We start from the raw sequence: 16889 nt of genomic DNA, 5'->3' as shown, positions 1-16889 counted from the left end.
CGATGATGTCGGAAGAAAAGGTCTTGAAGAGATCAGCGAGCCTGACCCGGATTTCAGGAGGCCCTTCCCTGATTCGCGCCTGGAACAGAAGCGGACGATAACTGAGTGCGGGCGACGCTTGACTCATGCTCGACTCTGCCGGCTGGGTCCGATGACCTGTCAAGACAGCGTAGGAGAATATCAAGGTTGCTGGTGCATACCAGGTCGATTCGGAGGCATTCGGAACTGGAGCTGCCGGAGACTACATAGGATGCTCCTGCTGGCAGCGGCGCACTCGGATCCGCATGCGGAAAGGTGTCGCCCGAGTTCAGGGCAACAATGTCGACGATGGTTTCCTTGTAACTGCCGTGTTTTTGGATGCGCGGCTTTTCGTTCGCGATCGTGATGGTGTCGCCCTTCTGTTGGGTTGTGATGACCTTGAATACTTTGATGGACCCCGTCAGGAGCACGAATATCGAGTCGATGACGCCGCCTGTGCCGGAGTCAGCAGTGGGTTCGGACGAAGAAACGGACCTCGCTCGATCCAAGCAGCCACCAAGAAGCCATGGGCCTCAATCGCATTTCACGGCCATACCTTCAGCTACAATCACTCGGTTGCGATCAAAGACCACACTTTCGCTGGTAAATGCAAAAAACTCGATATTGGCCCGCGAACAGCCCTCGAATAGCGGCAGACGCTCAAACAGCTCGACAATCAACATGTCCTTGGTTTGCTTGGCTTCGGCTATGACTTCAAAGTAGTCGGCGCTGGAAACGCTGGCGAACTCGCAGTTCATGAGGCATGTTACCGTCTCCTTCCTAGCGAGCGTCTGTTAAATCGGTTGCAGTCCTTAGTTTAGATTCTTGATCGCTGCCCTGCAAGCCTGCCCAAATATATGACTGTGCCTGCGATTGTACCTTGCACTCAGCGGCCAGAAATTCGTCCTTGCCTATGACGTCGCCCGGAGCGTATTGCCGTACAATCAAGCTGTCGGGTGCTTTGGATTCACACTGAGTTCAGACAAGCGACATCAAGCCATGCCATGATGAGAAACAGAAAACTGCGGCGTCAGAGGAGCCAGTCGCTCGGCCCAATCGATGTGTCCACTTTGGAGGTGCCAAACGAGAAGCAGCCGCTCGCAGGTTTGTAAGCCGAGCAAGACATGATCTGACATATCGACACAAGAGACCCCACAGTCGAATGAAATGGCTGGATTGATACACCAACTGACCTTTCCGTTGATGAGAACATAAAAGTTCAGAGCAGATTGTCCGGCTCGAATCAGTGTTGCCCCCTTTCGATGACTCTCGAGCGATACGCAGTTGATCAACAGGTCCCGTACGTCCGCTGGAAACTGAATGGTCCAGCCAGGAAGTCCTTCCAAAATAGTCCGGAGACGCATCCAGTCCCTGTCAGCCCACATGAACCTCGGCTTGGTCATCAAGCTCTTGACGGACGCCGTATTGATCATGCCCTCCCATTTCATGGCAAGCGTTTCAGGGGCATCGGTGTCGTCGGCGTACTGGATGACTTCCTGGAAGAGCCGCGTTGACCACTGCAGCATCATCAACCTGCGAATACATGCAATGAACCTCCGGCAATGTGGACTCATTGTGTCGTCGTTCTTGAGTCGCTTGCTTAGGTAGACTTGGATCGGCTCCTTGAGGTTGGAAATGCATGCGAGCTTGGGCCAATCCTTTGAATCCACAGGCCGGGTATCAACCACGCTGCTTGACCTGGAGCGTGCCGAAGTAGTTCCAAATGCCTCGAAGCTGAAGGCCGAGGTATCGGCTTTGGAGTTATCCGACTTCCCGGAAACGAGGCTGCTCCAGCTGTCTGGGCCGATCTTGGACCGGGAGCTGGAAGACGACTCGTTGCTGAGGCTCCCACTCGACAAACCACCCACAACGGTCGGTAGCGGAGCCGATAGTAGACCCAGGGCCGGCAGCATATTATCGGGGGCACTGGCTCGACGACGGGTCGAAATGTGTGGGAAGGCGCTCGGACAGACCAGATTGCCATCGGGAGTGCATTTGGTGATCGTTGGGACTCTGGGCAGTCGATCGCCGCTCGAATGCCGATCGCCACTAGAATGACGCTCCGAGCTTGAATGATGCTCTTTGCTCGAATATCGCTCGAAGCTGTGGCGCCGATCGCCATGCGAGTAGCGCCTTTGGCGGGCGAATGATGAGCTGGCGGCCGAGCTCGAGCTTCCCCAAGTCTGGAGGGCAACGTTTGGTACCGAGACCGGGACCGGGCCCTCTCCGGACTCTTTTTGCTTCCATTTTTCAAAGAGACGCTGGAGTTGAACGCTGGAAGCTCGCGGCCGTGTGAGCGCACCCTCGGAGCTCTGAATCTTGCCGTCGCTACCGGTGGGCCGATGCGGCGAGGGCAACCCTCCGATCGACACTTGTTGTCGAAGGGCAGCTGGACTATTCATTCAGCTAAAGCTGTTGGAGCTGGCGGTCGGCTTGAGTAGTGAGAAGGGCGAAGAACGCGAAAGCTTGCCTTTGCGACTTCCTCGCCTGTTCTCCGCCTGTCATCGCACCTTCAATCGCACTATCCCATCCAAGAACCATTGTGTGAGAATAAGTTCAGTGTTCGACAGGCCGCTCGTCACTAGGACTCCCGCATGTCACAGCCAAAGCCTGTTGATTGGGTCCAATCCACCGGAGCTTCTCGGGGGCGGATGTATCAGGACCAGCTCCGGGCATAGAAAGTGCTAGAGATTGTTTAAGGGAGAGACACCCAAGCATCAGACTGATTGGTGCGGATGGTGCATTGTCACCAACGCCTGTTGATTGATGCTCACAGTACAACAACGACGGCCTCGAGGGACTCTGGCAAATTGCTGTTCGCACTACTCCTGAACCTATTCGCGATGAGGATGGTTGCGGCATTGTGTGCGAGTGGCTGCTGATGGGATATTGCATATGGCCCTTGGACCAGATGGGTGTTGTATCGGATGAACATGTATTGGTGAGTTCGGAATGCATTCATCCAACAGAGAGCCCATCTCCGCACAAGGGTACTCCATATCAAATGCTCAAAAGCCGGCCCGACGGCGACTGAGGTCTCCATGGGGAAGGGCCGTGGCGAGGTCAGGGAGGCGCTCCGTCTTGGACTCGCTCTCAGCCAGAGTCGAGAGGTCGGGCAGCAGATCTTTCCTGAGATTTCGCTTGGCAATCTCCTTGTTCTTCTGCAGACAGTATGTCTCCTCGATCAGGGCTATCTGTGCCTCTGACTCGGCGTGCTGGTCGGCCAAACGAGCACGGAGCTCAGCACCCTCGTCCTCGTCATATATGTCGGACTGGCTCCACAGGTCGGTTGAAGATATGTGAAGCAGTACCATCCAAGGCTGGGTGAGAACGTGCACCGTACTGAGACACCCTCGTTCGCTAGCCCGGCTTCCTGCTGCCGATGCAAGATTCTTTGCCAGCATGCTCACCAGTTTGATCTTGAGGTACTCGCCCTTCATTGCAGCGACAAACGAAACGTCTGTGGGCGCATGGATGTCCGGCGAGATATACGGAAAGGAGTCGCCCGATTTGAGAGATCGGATGCTGAGCAGCTTCTCCTTGACATGGCCTGAGTCCCTGTAAAGCGACTGATATTCATCGCTGCGAAGCCTGACCAGCTGGTAGTTGTCGTCGTGGCGGGTGAGATATATGACCTTGATAACGTCGACGGTTCCTGTGAGAATGATGTACAGATACCGGATGGGGTCGCCTGTGGGGTCGCAAGATCGACGCCGATGGTCAGGGCCGTGCATCGAGTCAACGTCATGCACTGCCCTCTGTGCATCGCAAAGGTCTAGGAAGCGGAGAACCATTGCCAGAACAATCAGCACCTTGGGTCAAAACAACTTGCTTGGCATCGACAAAGACGGTCTCGCATGCTTGGGCGAAAAACGACATGGTCCTCCGCGAGCATCCGCTGAACAACGGCAGTGTCTGGAAGAGCTCGATGATGAGATCGGCCTTTTTGACCGCATGGCCCTCGATGTCCATGATCTCCAGAAAGTCGTCGCCCCCAATGTGCATCATGGCACAGTCGGATTGGCAAGCGATGGTGTTTGGGCGTCTGAGAACCTACAGGAGAATCGTGTGATATGTGACGTGTACTTGACACAACTGATATGTGGACAAGCTTCGAGTAGTAGCAGTGCATGGTGATCCATGGCAGTATATTGTGGTGTATGGCAGTATATAGTGGTGCATGGTGGTGCATGAACTTGTCATGCGGTGACTTACCGTCTTGTCCTCGACCGAGAACTCGGTCTCGCCGATCATGTCGCCAGGTCGGAAGAAGTCTTTGTCGTCGGCTCCGGCAGCCTTGCACTGTGGTCCAAGCATCAGTATCAACCACAACAGCAGCATGACTCCCTTCGCACCGCATCCATTTCCCACCTGAGCCACGCCAGCCATCCGCATACCTGTCCCTTGATCAACAGATAACAGCCATCAGCGCGATGGCCCTTGCGAAACAGCACCGTCCCAGACGTGTGCATTTCGAGCGTCATCCGGGCAATCAGCATCTCCCTGATCTCGTCCGTGAACCGGAGAGCCCATCCTGGAATGGCATTGAGAGTGTCTTTGAGCTTCTTCCAGTCCTCGTTTGTCCATGTAAACTGGGGCCGTGCAAACAGCGCTCGAACCTCCGTCGAGAGCACCGTGCTTTCCCACATTCCCGATAACCCATGGCAGACTTCGGCGCCGTCATGTTGGAGCGAGCACTTGAATGCCCGGGCAGTGAGCCATATTATGATGGCTCGCCGCACAGCCGCCTTGAACTTTTTGATTGTCGCCGAGGATCGCTGGTTCGCCATGATGGACTCTTGTAAGTACTGACGAATGGACATGCCGAGGTTCTGGAGGCGGGATGATATTGTCGGCTTGGGCGGCAGCGCAAAATCCAGTATGTCAGCCGTGATGGACCTTCGCCGTGTAAAGGTTGGCCTGTCACTTGAAGGAGGTTGCTCCACGGCATCCGAAGCCGAGCGCGGGACGCTGTCATCAGACTCGAGTGCATCGGCATACTTTTTGAGTTTGCCGAAGAGCCTGCTGTCGAGCCCAACGCCATCTTCGCCCGAAACCGTCCTGGACCTCATCTTTGGCAGTCTTGGATTACCGGGGTCTTCGCCCGCGTCTGGGACAAGCCGCGGGCCCTTTGATGCCAATATGGACGCACGCTGTGCTATATCTGGATCGAGAGACAACATTGGCTTCTCATTCTTGGAGAAAACGGAGGCGCTGGCCCGCCGCCCGCGAAACCGCTGCGGACTTGGTACTTCAGGCTCATGGGTGGGAGCAGCGACGACGCTGCGGGCGCGAGCCCTCTGTTGGATAGGTGGGTCGGTCTCTCCACCACCAAAGCCGAGTGATATGCGCCGACTGGCGGATCCTGGCAACGCTGGCAGCGGCGCTGCAGTATGGGTGAGCACGGAAAGGCGTCTCCGCTGTCCGAGCTCTGGAAGCCTGTCCATGTTGCTGCCATCCTGATACAGATTCTCGTCCGGAAGATCCGGGTGGTTCTTTTCGTAGATCTTCTTGAGGGGATTCTGCTTGGTGGACGCCGCACGCGACGGAGATGAGTTGGTGCTGGATTCCTGCATTCCAGGCATGTTCTTGAGGTTGAACGGGCGACCAGAGCCTGGGTCTTGTCGGGAGGCACCGTCGTCTCTACTCAATTCCATTTCACTGCCTGGATTAGTTGTTAAGCTGAAGGAGCGGTGTAAAGATGCAGGGTGGTCGATGAGTTGGGCCGCAAGCGGCTTGGTTCACCAAATGACAAGAGGGACCAGGACAGGAAAGTAGATTTAGAGTGTCGGTGCGCCAGATAGAGCACTGGAACGACGGAACAGAGGATACTTGGGCTGTCGGAGAGCAGATGCTGATCCGAGACAGCAGTACTTCTTGGCCAACTCTTCCACAAGGGCAAGACCCTTGGTCTCCGGCGAAATTGCCGGGCGCCACCATCAATCATTCCACCATAACAATGAGCCAGCGGCAGGCAAATGCTGATTATTTTTACAGTGTATCCAATAAAAACCGGGACACCCGTGTTTTTGACCATTCATCGAATATATTGTTACCCAATGTTATCGCGCGCTGGCCATGACCATTCGCCAGACGGTGTGGAATCGCGACGTCAATGCGGCGCGCAACATGATCACAGTGCGCAGGTCGATTTGGTTTATTTTTATGGCTTTGCTTGACGCATGCCATCACATACTACATGTTCATGGAAACGGCTGTGTTGTCCCGTTTTTTTCCTGAATAAAGTGTACAACAGGTCCATCGTTGACTGTCGATTCCAGGGAGCGATGCGTCTTTGACTTGGATGCTGGTGGGGGGCCCTGGCTCGACAACGACGGCCCGGCAAGTGGATTGCTGGCATTCTTGCACCTGGCCGCGGGGCTTGCACTTGGGTTCGGGCGCCAAGCCCCGCTGCCTCGTCTGCACCTGAGCATCCCATCTCTCTCGACAGGCACCGATGGTCTGCCACCGGACCCGCAAGTATCGCCGTCCCTCCTGCCGCCCAGCCGGCGCTCTTGTGCTGGCAACGCTGGCAGTGTTGATTGCCTTGGCTCCATCCCCATGCCGGGCCGCAGGAAGCGTTGTGCACATCTTCATGGTCGACGAAGCCGTGCGCTGCACCGAAGCCCCAGACCAGCAGGCCTTCCTGATCCGCAACCAAAATGCCCTGCGCAACGGCGCCATCTTCCCGGACTCTGGATACATATGGAAAGATACCTACGGAGAGACCGTGCACTGGACCGACTTTGACAATGCCTTTGTGCGTTTCCTGGCCGAAAGTTGCGCCTTCCCCCTATCGACCGAGTGCGAAGAGCTGCTCTCGTTCTTCCTGGGCTCGCTGGCTCACGGCGTCAGCGACTGCACATTCCATCGAGAGTTTGTCAGTCAGGTTGCTGACCACGACTTTGATGGCGACTATGGAGCAGCGCATTCTTTTGCTGATCAAGGAGTCGATCTTGTCGCAATGGTGGATTGGAAACGAGAAACGGCCATTCCTTCCCGATCGGCGCCGACGCTGGAACTCCAAAAGATCTTATTCGACTGCAACGTCACAGTCTCTCGCACCGAACTCGACATCCGCACCAAGCTGATGCACCAAACCCTTCGGGACGAGCGAGCGCTGGCACGGACGCTGTATGGGCCAGCCAAGCGCAAGGGACCCTGGGCCACCGCTAACTACTACAACGCAACCGGAGGCGTGCTGCACTCGGCCCGGGATATCGCCTCGATGTGGGCAAAGATCTGGGAAAGGCTGGGCTCGAGCGGGTTTGAGCAGCTGGACCGCTTTCGGGTCGTCGGGTCGTCGTTTCCCAACGTCGAGATTGTTCTGGAGTAGACCCGGCCTCCCACCGGGCCAATAAACTTGGAATGGTGGCGATTTCCATCTGCCGTCGGCAATGTCTCGGGCAGAGTCCTTGGACAGGGATCAAGTCGCTCTCTGGATGAATGAAGCTGGTTGTTGGTCCTGGTGGCGAACGACATGGGGTGTTTCTCGCTCTCGATCTCGATAGACCGAGAGCAGCCGAGAGCAGCCGAGAACCCGTAACCGACAATCAGCTCCACGGCAGGGACTCTGCACCGACCCACTCCCGCTCTGGCCCAGATCAAGCGGACGCCGGCCAAAGCTCTTCGCTGATACTGCCACTACAATCGGTGCTGCTGTTGCCTATATCCGACCCACGACGCACCGCGCTGCAAGTGACGACATGGCCGACGATGACTTTGACGGAGCCTCGGGTGGAATGGGCGACGAGGATCTCACCCTGCCCAAAGGTGCGATATCTTGGGGCAGCTTCACGGCCTGCCGCCAAGCCTGCAGGCGATGGTTCAAGAGCGGATAACTCCTGAATGGATCACGACTTGATGAGAGGAGCCGAAGGCATTGTGTTGTTGCCGATCCGGCGACCCAAGCCGCAGCATGTCGCCAGCCCGAGCGATCGCGTTGGTCAATCCTTCGTTCGTCGCAAGGCGATCTCTGCACAGCGACAGCGATTTCAGACGAGCTCCTGGGAGTTCCCTGGAGCTCCTTGACGATCCCGCAGCAAGACCAGAGAATTCAGCCAACTAATGGATTATCTGACTGCGCTGTTAGCCACAGTCGCCAAGCTAATCCAAGAGATGATGCCCGCCGATGTGGTCTGCGCCAAAGAGACCCGCGATCTGCTGGTGGAATGCTGTGTGGGTAACTATTGTTTCCGTCGTCAAGGCCATTGCTGATCACCTTGTTGGTAGCCACAGTCGCTCCCAGCGGTGATCCTGCCCGGGGAACAAAGCGACAGTTGGCGACAGTAGCGCGAGCTGCATCATTCATTCAATTTCTCACTCATGCAGAGTTCATCCATCTGGTTTCGTCCGAGGGTAACGTACTGTTGCGTGATCTGCCTTTCTCGTAACAGGGCTCTGGGACCAGGGCCTTTGGAACCGCACAGCAGCCGGTCTGGATTATTCGCCGATCGAACCAGATCACTAACCGTTGGTTGAACGGGCGACACAGCGAATGACATTTGCGAGAAGGAGGAGAAGAAAACCATCCTTGGCGACCACATCCTGGCGGCCCTGAAGGTACCCGCTTTCCAAGCCAGTATTTGTGGGAGCGAGCCAATCGGGCTACACCTCGTTCCCACCGCTCAATGCTTACTAACTATTCGGCTCCAACGCTTTGGACACAACCCATGGACCCATACAATGGCGAACCTCTCCTTGATCGAACTACTGCTGTGATGACAATCGGTGTGTCGCTCTTGGAACATGAACTTGTATCATATCGGACTCAACCACCCGACATGTTGGACGTCCTGCGCCACTACCGTCCGATCGATGGATGTCAGACGCTGGGATTCGAGGAATATGTGACCGAGGTCCGGGGTGTCTACAAGGAGCACCAGGATCAAATGAAGGTACAGGCGCAAACTCTGGCCCCTCACTGCCGCCCAGTGGTCTGTCGAGGGCGACCAGAGGATGCCCGATCACATCGCCTGCGATTGCGGTGGCGGATGTTGGTTGGATATCTTCGGCTTAGTGGTGTATATGTCTGTTCTGCCAGGTCGACCAAGAGGATCGGGAGAAGCGATCGAAACGACTCCTGAATTCTGGAAGAACCCCCGAGGAGTTGCTGGCCGACCAGGAGCGGCTCTTTGCGGAAGCTCGCCGGTTTCACAACAGCTCTGCCGCAACAACCCCCACGACACCGACACCCGGAGTGCCGCTGCCTTACTCGGTGCCCACTGCCGCTCCAGCTCCCGAGGGTGGCGACGATGCTGCAGCCTCTTGATTGCCGCCTCATTGGCTTCAGCATCATCCTGCTGCCCGTGCCTACCCTTGGCCTTCGTTTTCTGGCATCTCAGCCCGTTCGGGTTGAATTGGTTGTGCTGCTCATGGTACCGGCGACACCCTCTCAATACACATGGAATACGGAGATGACGCTCCCATGCACCTGCCAAGGTCGGGGTACCGTTTAAGCCCACACCAATGCTAAATAACGACGACCGCTTGACTGACACGGTAGTTGAACGTCATAATCGACCTGAACTGGTCGAAGGTTAGGATCCGCTGTCGAGACCCTCAAAGACCCTGCTGGCCATGGTGTCCTTCCGAATCTCGTATGCGAAAGTGGTCCCGTCAAGATACATCAAGACTGTTTGGTCAGATGGCGTCGTGTCAGCTTTGTCTCAGCTTGTAATAGAATATGTACAGCCAACACCGTCACTCCTGAGCAAGTCAGCTTACCCAGCGTTGCCGAAAAAAAGTCCAGGAGCCCTTGCTCACGGTGCTTGTGTACAGACATCCCCAACAGCGGCATTGTCGGCGGCGTGGTCTCTGGCAGAAATGCCTCCGTTTGCTGTACAAAGCGTAGTTCAGTGAGAGACCATGCTTGCAACAGCAAGACGGCTTGTCCTTCTGGCCGTCGCACTTTCAAGTTGCACACTCGATCTCATCTAGCGTACGCTCCTGTGCAAAGATTAGCACGAACCAGTCTGTACTCGTATTTGTTACTTGACGGATTCCACCATCTGTAGAGCCGGTTTGAGAGGCAGGCAGAATCAGCATCGGGCCACCCACCCAATGATGAAGAAATCTCACCAGCATCGGCTCGGCCATTCCAACGAACCAGTACCGGCGGCTTCACAGCTTTGCTCCATCAACCGATGGCGGCATATTCCCCAGACACTTACGTCAAAATACGAACAACAGCAACGTATCCCTTTTGGCTCGCCACAAAGGCGACCCCGAGTTCCTCGACCCACTCGACGATGGAGAGCCCTGGCAAAGCATCGAGCAAGCCAATCCAGTGGGTCAGTTTGGTGATTGCAGGATTAGGGTACATCGACCAAGAATCCGCTCACGAAACGAGTGCTCATTGCTTACTTTCGAAAGGGAGGATATGCGGATGAAGTCGCATATCAGCTCTTGAAACGAGTTCCTTGATCACAAACAGCGGCGAAAGGCTCTCACTATCCAGCAGATAAAGGTCTCGAAGCGTGGCAACCAGGACGAGTGGCTCGGGCGAGCTTTGGGTGTCTGTCAGGATGCAGCCTTCCTCGCTTGTGTCGCGTCGGGGCTTCTTATGCCCCGAGAAAAGTGAGGATCGAGACAGTTCCTTGCGCTTGAAGAGCAGCCCAGCAACGGGATACCGCTCCTCCTCTTCGGCGACACGCATGCTCTCCATTTCGGCAGAGACATCTGGGATCTCGTTAGGTGGCTCTGATTCCAACTGGCTGGCGCCGGGATCAGGCGAATTATCGGCCGAGGAGACCAGCGAATGAAACGACTGGCTGATATGGTCACTGGGGTTGCTGTTGCTAGCGCTGTCACCGTCACCATGAACAAGACTATCATGGTGGTCTGTGTGGCCGCTTTGGACGACGATGGAGCCTTCGCGACTTCTCTGATCATCTGCATCCTCATCATATGGACCAGAGACATCGCTTGTGATGAATGATCTCGGAGTAAAGAACCCTGGGTCACCCGAGGATTCGGTCGAGGTCGTTTCCTCTGGACCACTCTGTTCGACCTGTACGGCACTGTTTGATGAACTTGAGCCGGGTTCGTGAGTCAGAGCTGTTGGAGCGTTGCTGGGGAAGAGGCCATCGACGCGGTTCTCGTCATTGGATGAGGTGCTGTGATCAACCGGCATCCACTCGCCACCGGTGGCACCTTCCCACGGGCTGTCGACGTCTTCCAAAGAAGCTCCATGGTCGGACGTCTGTAAGATGATGTCTTCATGCTCAGACCCTTGGCTCGCCGATATGTCGGCATCTGTGTCGTCGGCATCGCCGTTGAGACTTTCTTGCTCCGTTCCGCTGTGGTTGCTGCCCTGGACCTCCTCGTCTTCGCTGTGGCTGTGGGTTTCGCTGTCCACTTCCCCGTCTTCATAGTCGTCGTAGTCATCGATGCTGAAGGCGCTGAGCAGCGAAAAAATGCGCTGATACGGCTGGTGCGGCAGAAACGATGGGAAGATATCGATGGCCTTATGTCGAGACAGGCAGGAGTCGGGAGGTGCTATGGGAGGAGGAAGAGCCAAGGTCGGACTACTGTTTGGGCCTGTCCAAGTGTGATCGCGATTGTTTTTGTGCCGTTTCGAAGTCTTTGAGTCTGCTTCCCAGCACCGATGCGGGCTCTGCTCCTGGTCCAGGTCAGTGTCAGATGCCGACTCTGGGCCTGAATCTTCATCGGAATCACACAGTGGACTCGATTGAGATTCAAGCGATGGCTCGTCTGTATAGACATCGTGCCCAACCGCTCTGGCTCGGTACTGATTCCGCCAGAGTCTGGCTTCCGGGAGCCCATGCCCACAAACAACTGGATAGCTCTTGGGCTCGGCCGTCTCGGTATTGACAAAGGGATTACACCGCAGCGGCGAAGCAGAATGAACGTGCTTCAGCCCATTGGCGGGAATAGCGACGATACTCCAGTTCCTGGAGAGCCAGGGAGGGGTGGTGAGCTAGGGAACACATATCTGTGGATCAAATACAGAAAGCTTGATAGCCCGAGCTGGTCGGACTGATATCACCCAGCAAGCCTGCCACTCACCACTGTTGGGAAAGCCGATGGCTCGCTAGGCAGGCGCCGGTCTTGAGATCCCAGAGCTTGCAAGTCCGGTCTACGATGGGTGCGATGGTGTGTCAGCATATGGGTCTGACGAAGTGAGCGGGCCTTGTCCATCGGATTGAGAGCCGCTGGCCAGAAGCTCCGCAATGCCGTTCAGCGACCAGACCGCCAGATCCACTATGACTGCGAGCCCGGCACCGCTTGTGGTGGATGAGTGCCGAGCAATACGAGCTGTATCGACGAAATGGCAGTATCGCCACTCCTGTTTGCGCTCGGCCACCCACCAATAGAGCAGGACAAGAGCCGGCGACCACAGCTGGTGAAGGCAATGGAGGGAATGTTGTGGTCGTGGCCGTGAAGTCTCCGCAAGCTGGTTCCTCCAAGAGGATCCTCCGTCGACCGGCGATAGTGTGTCTCGCCAATGTGTTCGCTGAAGATGTCCCAGACTGTGATAACATGGGCGTTGGAGGACACTCCAAGCAGGTAGTTGGGACCGTGGGTGGCAATGCCCCATGTCGAAATGTCGTTGCTGTGCAGTTGGGGGAGCGAGTGGATGACGAAGTGGGTGCATAGATGACACGAGGGTCAAGGGCCAATCACTCATGCCTCCGCACCATGATTGCGAATGAGGCAGATGCATGAAATGCAGCCAGTCTGTCGGCGGCAGATCGTTCCGAATCCAAAACAGCGCCAGTACAAAGGCCAAGGGCATACGTGAATTTGAGCGGAGGGCGATCCAGATCCGATGTGAACCACACAATGACATTGCCGTCGTCGTCGGCTGCGACCAGAATCTCGAGGTTCCCGGCGTGGCCAAGGTGGATTGCATTGATGATCTGTTCATGGCAGTGGGAGCGGGTGATGAGTTGGCGGTGGTCGGGGGCATTTGCCAGACACACGTTGGAAGCATCGCCAGAGAGCAAAAGCGACAGACCAGCACGAGGAGAAAGCGCACCACTTGACTTACTCCTGTTCCATCAAGCACTCTTTCCAGCGATATATGCGGACGGTGCTCGTCGGTCACCGCCACGACCGGAATCTCAATCGAATGCACATGCACTCGGCTGTCGACAGCGACAAACAGAGTCATTCGGTTGCTGTTGCTGCCGCTGTGGTCGTCGAGGTGGGTGCCGTCGACTCCGGACGCCGGAGACCGTGTATTGGACAAAGCCACCAGATTCATCTTCCACAGCTGATAGCTGTTGGGGTACGGGAACTCGACGGCCTCGAAGAGCGCATGGATATCGACCGGGGTATAGTCTCGGTGGTAGGTCGAGGCGGTCATGAGTCGCGAGCTGGCCAGAGAACTCGATGCTTGGACGGAGACTTCGTATCTGTCGAGCCTTGCTGCAGGCTCGGTACGGACGGACGGCTGGCCGGTGATGGCCCGGGGTTGGCGGTTGGTTTGGGCGAGTCGGATCGGCAAGCCGGGCGGCGAGTCAGATCGACGGAAAGCGCATCGGCCCTGGCTCACGCTTGCGACTGGGCTGACGCTTGCGGCCGGCCATCGAGCTCAAAAACCGGCCTGCCCGCAGCCTCCTGCAGGCATCTGATCCCGCCCAGCGCACTGCGAGCCATGCTGCCACCGGCTCGTCTCTTGCCTCGTCTGAGGCTCTGTTCCAGCCAAGCCCGGCCTCGGGCGTCCTTCTCAACAGCATCCGGTGCCCTCTTAGGGCCGTCGTCGCCCGGCCGCCTCGCTTTCCTGGAGTTGAATGCATCGCATCCCGAGCCCCCTGGAGAGCTCGAGCTGTTTGTGGAGCCGTCGTTTCTATCGCCCGAAGAGCAGGAGCGACTTGCCAAACTCTGCAACCGCAAGCTGAAGCGGCTCTGCCGCGACGGCTATCAGGACGGACATTACGACGGAGTCATCAAAGGCTACAAGGAGTGCACCATTTCGGGATGGAATCCAGATCTGTCATCGTCGACATCAGATAACCAAGACGATATCTGGTGCAGAGAGATCATCGGCCGAGCAGAACGAAGAATCGAGCAAGTTGTGGGCGAACAGCGAAAGCGATGGATGGATCCGCACCTTCTTGAGCTTCGAGACGGCAACAGCGGCATTGGTGCCCATGTCGATCATCTAACGGTAGTGTATCGCTTGTTCGCTGCCTAGCACGATCCGACACTGAATTCGAAATCAACGGAGGGTGATGACGAGCGGCTGCGGACTGGGGTTGGTGTAAGGATGAGCTGAGCATATCCTAACGACACCATTCGGTGTTTTCGCCGGTCGACCTGCTCATCGACATGCCCATTGGTATGCTCATCGACACTCATTGGTATGTTCATCGACATTCATCGGTATACCCATCGATACTCATCGGTTCTTCCAGGCTTCGGGTCGGATCGTAGCAGGGATCTGTCTTCTGACACCGGCTGTCATGATCTTCCGGAGAAGGGACACTCCATCAAAGCACTTCAAGACCCTGCTGATGCCCGGATGTCTGTACTTTCAAAGGTGCGATTGCCTGCAGATGGGAGCCGCTCGCCAAAGGCATACCCGTTCCAGCATTATGCAGCTGCATCTCGGTTATGTCTGCTGCACTTGGTGTCCGCTCCGCCGAGCCTTGCAGGCACTTCAGACCCAGCTGACAGACGATGCTTCCCATCGCCAGGGATTCGGTTCGTTACAACTACACTCACGAAATACCCATCGATGGTGCCGAGCACACCTTCCACGGCAAGGAGATCGAGCGACACCGACGGATTGTTGTTCTCATGCGCGACGCTCTTTCGACCAGACAACCCGGCCAACGATGAGCAGGCGGTGCGCTTGATCCGAGACGGACATTGGAGTGTATTTAGGCAACGGCCTTAAAGCGATCGATGGCGATTACGCTGTTTTGCTTTCTATACAGTTGCATTCAATGACGCCTGTGATATCGCAAGTGCGCCGATGGCTGGGTCCACATGTCGAGATGGGGCGGACTTCAGGGCTGGACGCCCTGCCAGAAGAAGCCAACTTTGTGAATTGGACGGAATCCCAGACTGGCAAAGAGGCGCTCCGAGGCCTCGTTGCCGATCTTGATGAAGCAGAACGACGTCCATGGATCGCTGATGCCCCAGCTTCCAAGGATGCTCTGGAGGATCTTGCGCTGGTGTGCCCAGCATGCAACGGCCACACGATTGCCGAGGCCCCGGCGACGCATCGAAGCCAGTGTCGAGAGCAGACCCATCGACTGATCAATGTGCGACAGGCACCAGGCCGCTGGGGCTTGTGAACTGAATCGCTCGAGGTGGTCTGCGAGAGACAGCTGTGTTTCCGAGGCCGGGGTGTCGTCAGGAATCTTGCGCAGGACCCGATGAATCTTGGACATTGGGTTTCGGGTAATCAGCATGCGGATGTACTCTGTTGAGCTGGCGACGCAGAGAATTCGATCGTTGTTAGCGGCGATCAGCGTGCTTTCGGTGGGAAATCGGAGGACAATGGGGGCCCTGTTCGATTCCGCCCGCATGGCCAAGATGACAAAGCCACGACACATACTACTCCACCGTGCTGTTGTCGAGGATCTAGGCGAGATATTCGACGCAACCGAGACCGAGAGTGAGCGATTCTGTCCAGGACCGGTGTCTATTGAGCCGCGATGCCAGGCCGCATATGGATCGCCCGGAGAACTCACCGGCTGGATGTCGGCCAGTCTCAAGTAGTCGTACATGAACCGCTCCTGGGTAGACTCGAGCACAAAGATCGAGCCAGGCTCGGAGCCGCGCTGATATTCGTCCATCTGCGCCTCCGAGATGGTGGGTGCGAGCCACATGTTGTATTCGGGGGAGCTCCAGAATGTCGTCTGGACGCTTTCGTTGAGCATGGCGTGGAGATAGCAGTTGGTGGCATACACATTCAGACCGCCGTCACCTGCACATGGTCGTTAGTCGCAGTCATGGTCGGTGAGAGGGCCGGTGAGTGGAGCATCTGTGCTGAGACGCCCGCAGCGCATCCATATCGCATCCATATCACATCCGCATCGCATCCACGTCGCAGACCTACCGCAACGCCGATTGAAGTAGTGTTCGTGGATGTGCTTCAGGAGGGGAAGGACGACAGATGCATCCTGAGGACCAGCCGGCTGTGTGCTCCACAGATGGAGATGGTGGTCAGGCAGCCTGCCGGTTTCCTTGGCCTGCTCGGATCCAGACGGCATGTGGCAGGTGAAGACGGCGACGACCCGGATCCGTTCGGGGGAGTTGGCGAGGACGTTGTCGATGGGCTGCTCGGCCGTGTGCTCAACAAAGATCCGACGTATTTCTCTTGCCGACAGTGGCCCCTGAAAGAGATACCCGAGCATAATCGAGCTCGGCAGCGGCTGTACAACTGGGGTTGGCAAGCTGCTGTCGAGCACAGCGGGGTCGATGTTAAGGTACCTGGCCAGGAAATGGGCCAGTTCGGCCTGGATCTGCGATTCAGGGACCTCGGTCCAGAAACCTCCGAGGCTGGGGAGACAGAGTGAGGTGCTCATGGCAGCTGCTCGGTGAGATGGGGATATCAAGTCCGGGTCGGAGCAGCTCGCTGACGATGCAAAGCGAAGACCCCGGTGCAAGCAGAGCACGGCTGAGGGGTGCGATGCAAGACGCTCGGGCAAGAAGCCGCTGATTCGCGCGGGGGGGGGGAATGCGGCTCGCAGGGGGCTGGCAGCCACGGGGAAATCGGCGGTGTCCATGGGTTTTGATGGGGAGCAAAGTTCCCGCAGCAACAGATCATGGGGGCCTGGGCAGCCCGGGTGCGAGACAAGCGACGGGCGACGGGACAGCCGCATGCAACGGGCACGATGGGTCGGCTCGGTCAACACCCGGTCGTGCATTCCAAATCAAATATATTCAGC

The 16889-nt window shown here is 56.7% G+C and overlaps 7 protein-coding genes across 7 annotated transcripts; 4 read left to right on the top strand and 3 right to left on the bottom strand.

The window, feature by feature from the left end:
* The first annotated feature begins 91 nt into the window (after positions 1–91).
* Positions 92–866, top strand: BJ171DRAFT_495572 (uncharacterized protein). Its single transcript, XM_053110142.1, has one exon. It carries the CDS (start codon positions 358–360, stop codon positions 739–741), a length of 384 nt encoding a protein of 127 aa, XP_052969149.1. The 5' UTR covers positions 92–357; the 3' UTR covers positions 742–866.
* Positions 867–3026: 2160 nt separating this feature from the next.
* Positions 3027–5675, bottom strand: BJ171DRAFT_597174 (uncharacterized protein; the record flags this gene model as incomplete). Its single annotated transcript, XM_053114727.1, has 5 exons — positions 3027–3338; positions 3429–3709; positions 3831–4071; positions 4234–4320; positions 4416–5675. 5 exons carry the CDS (start codon positions 5673–5675, stop codon positions 3027–3029), a joined length of 2181 nt encoding a protein of 726 aa, XP_052969148.1.
* Positions 5676–6307: 632 nt separating this feature from the next.
* On the top strand, positions 6308–7608 carry BJ171DRAFT_495567 (uncharacterized protein). The gene has a single exon (XM_053110141.1). The coding sequence runs from the start codon at positions 6476–6478 to the stop codon at positions 7352–7354; it is 879 nt and encodes a 292-aa protein (XP_052969147.1). The 5' UTR covers positions 6308–6475; the 3' UTR covers positions 7355–7608.
* Positions 7540–9443, top strand: BJ171DRAFT_311085 (TATA binding protein-associated phosphoprotein). Its single transcript, XM_053107095.1, has 6 exons — positions 7540–7791; positions 8111–8200; positions 8350–8376; positions 8513–8580; positions 8847–8915; positions 9062–9443. The coding sequence occupies exons 1-6, from the start codon at positions 7725–7727 to the stop codon at positions 9287–9289; spliced, it is 549 nt and encodes a 182-aa protein (XP_052969146.1). The 5' UTR covers positions 7540–7724; the 3' UTR covers positions 9290–9443.
* Positions 9444–9497: 54 nt separating this feature from the next.
* BJ171DRAFT_311097 (uncharacterized protein) lies at positions 9498–13646 on the bottom strand. Its single transcript, XM_053107096.1, has 9 exons — positions 13034–13646; positions 12781–12902; positions 12351–12595; positions 12049–12118; positions 10384–11933; positions 10191–10278; positions 9989–10028; positions 9745–9856; positions 9498–9652 (listed from the first exon to the last, which is right to left on the bottom strand). Exons 1-9 carry the CDS (start codon positions 13349–13351, stop codon positions 9558–9560), a joined length of 2640 nt encoding a protein of 879 aa, XP_052969145.1. The 5' UTR covers positions 13352–13646; the 3' UTR covers positions 9498–9557.
* On the top strand, positions 13540–14895 carry BJ171DRAFT_495563 (uncharacterized protein). The gene is made up of 3 exons (XM_053110140.1): positions 13540–14155; positions 14403–14527; positions 14685–14895. The coding sequence occupies exons 1-3, from the start codon at positions 13643–13645 to the stop codon at positions 14827–14829; spliced, it is 783 nt and encodes a 260-aa protein (XP_052969144.1). The 5' UTR covers positions 13540–13642; the 3' UTR covers positions 14830–14895.
* On the bottom strand, positions 14896–16638 carry BJ171DRAFT_597169 (uncharacterized protein). The gene is made up of 4 exons (XM_053114726.1): positions 16058–16638; positions 15690–15925; positions 15554–15579; positions 14896–15426 (listed from the first exon to the last, which is right to left on the bottom strand). Exons 1-4 carry the CDS (start codon positions 16524–16526, stop codon positions 15000–15002), a joined length of 1158 nt encoding a protein of 385 aa, XP_052969143.1. The 5' UTR covers positions 16527–16638; the 3' UTR covers positions 14896–14999.
* Positions 16639–16889: the final 251 nt, after the last annotated feature.

The sequence above is a fragment of the Polychytrium aggregatum genome (genome assembly GCF_025602895.1).
Source record: "Polychytrium aggregatum strain JEL109 chromosome Unknown BJ171scaffold_9, whole genome shotgun sequence".
In the NCBI taxonomy this organism is placed as follows: Eukaryota; Fungi; Chytridiomycota; class Chytridiomycetes; order Polychytriales; genus Polychytrium; species Polychytrium aggregatum.
This window is presented reverse-complemented; position numbering and strand designations above follow the sequence as displayed.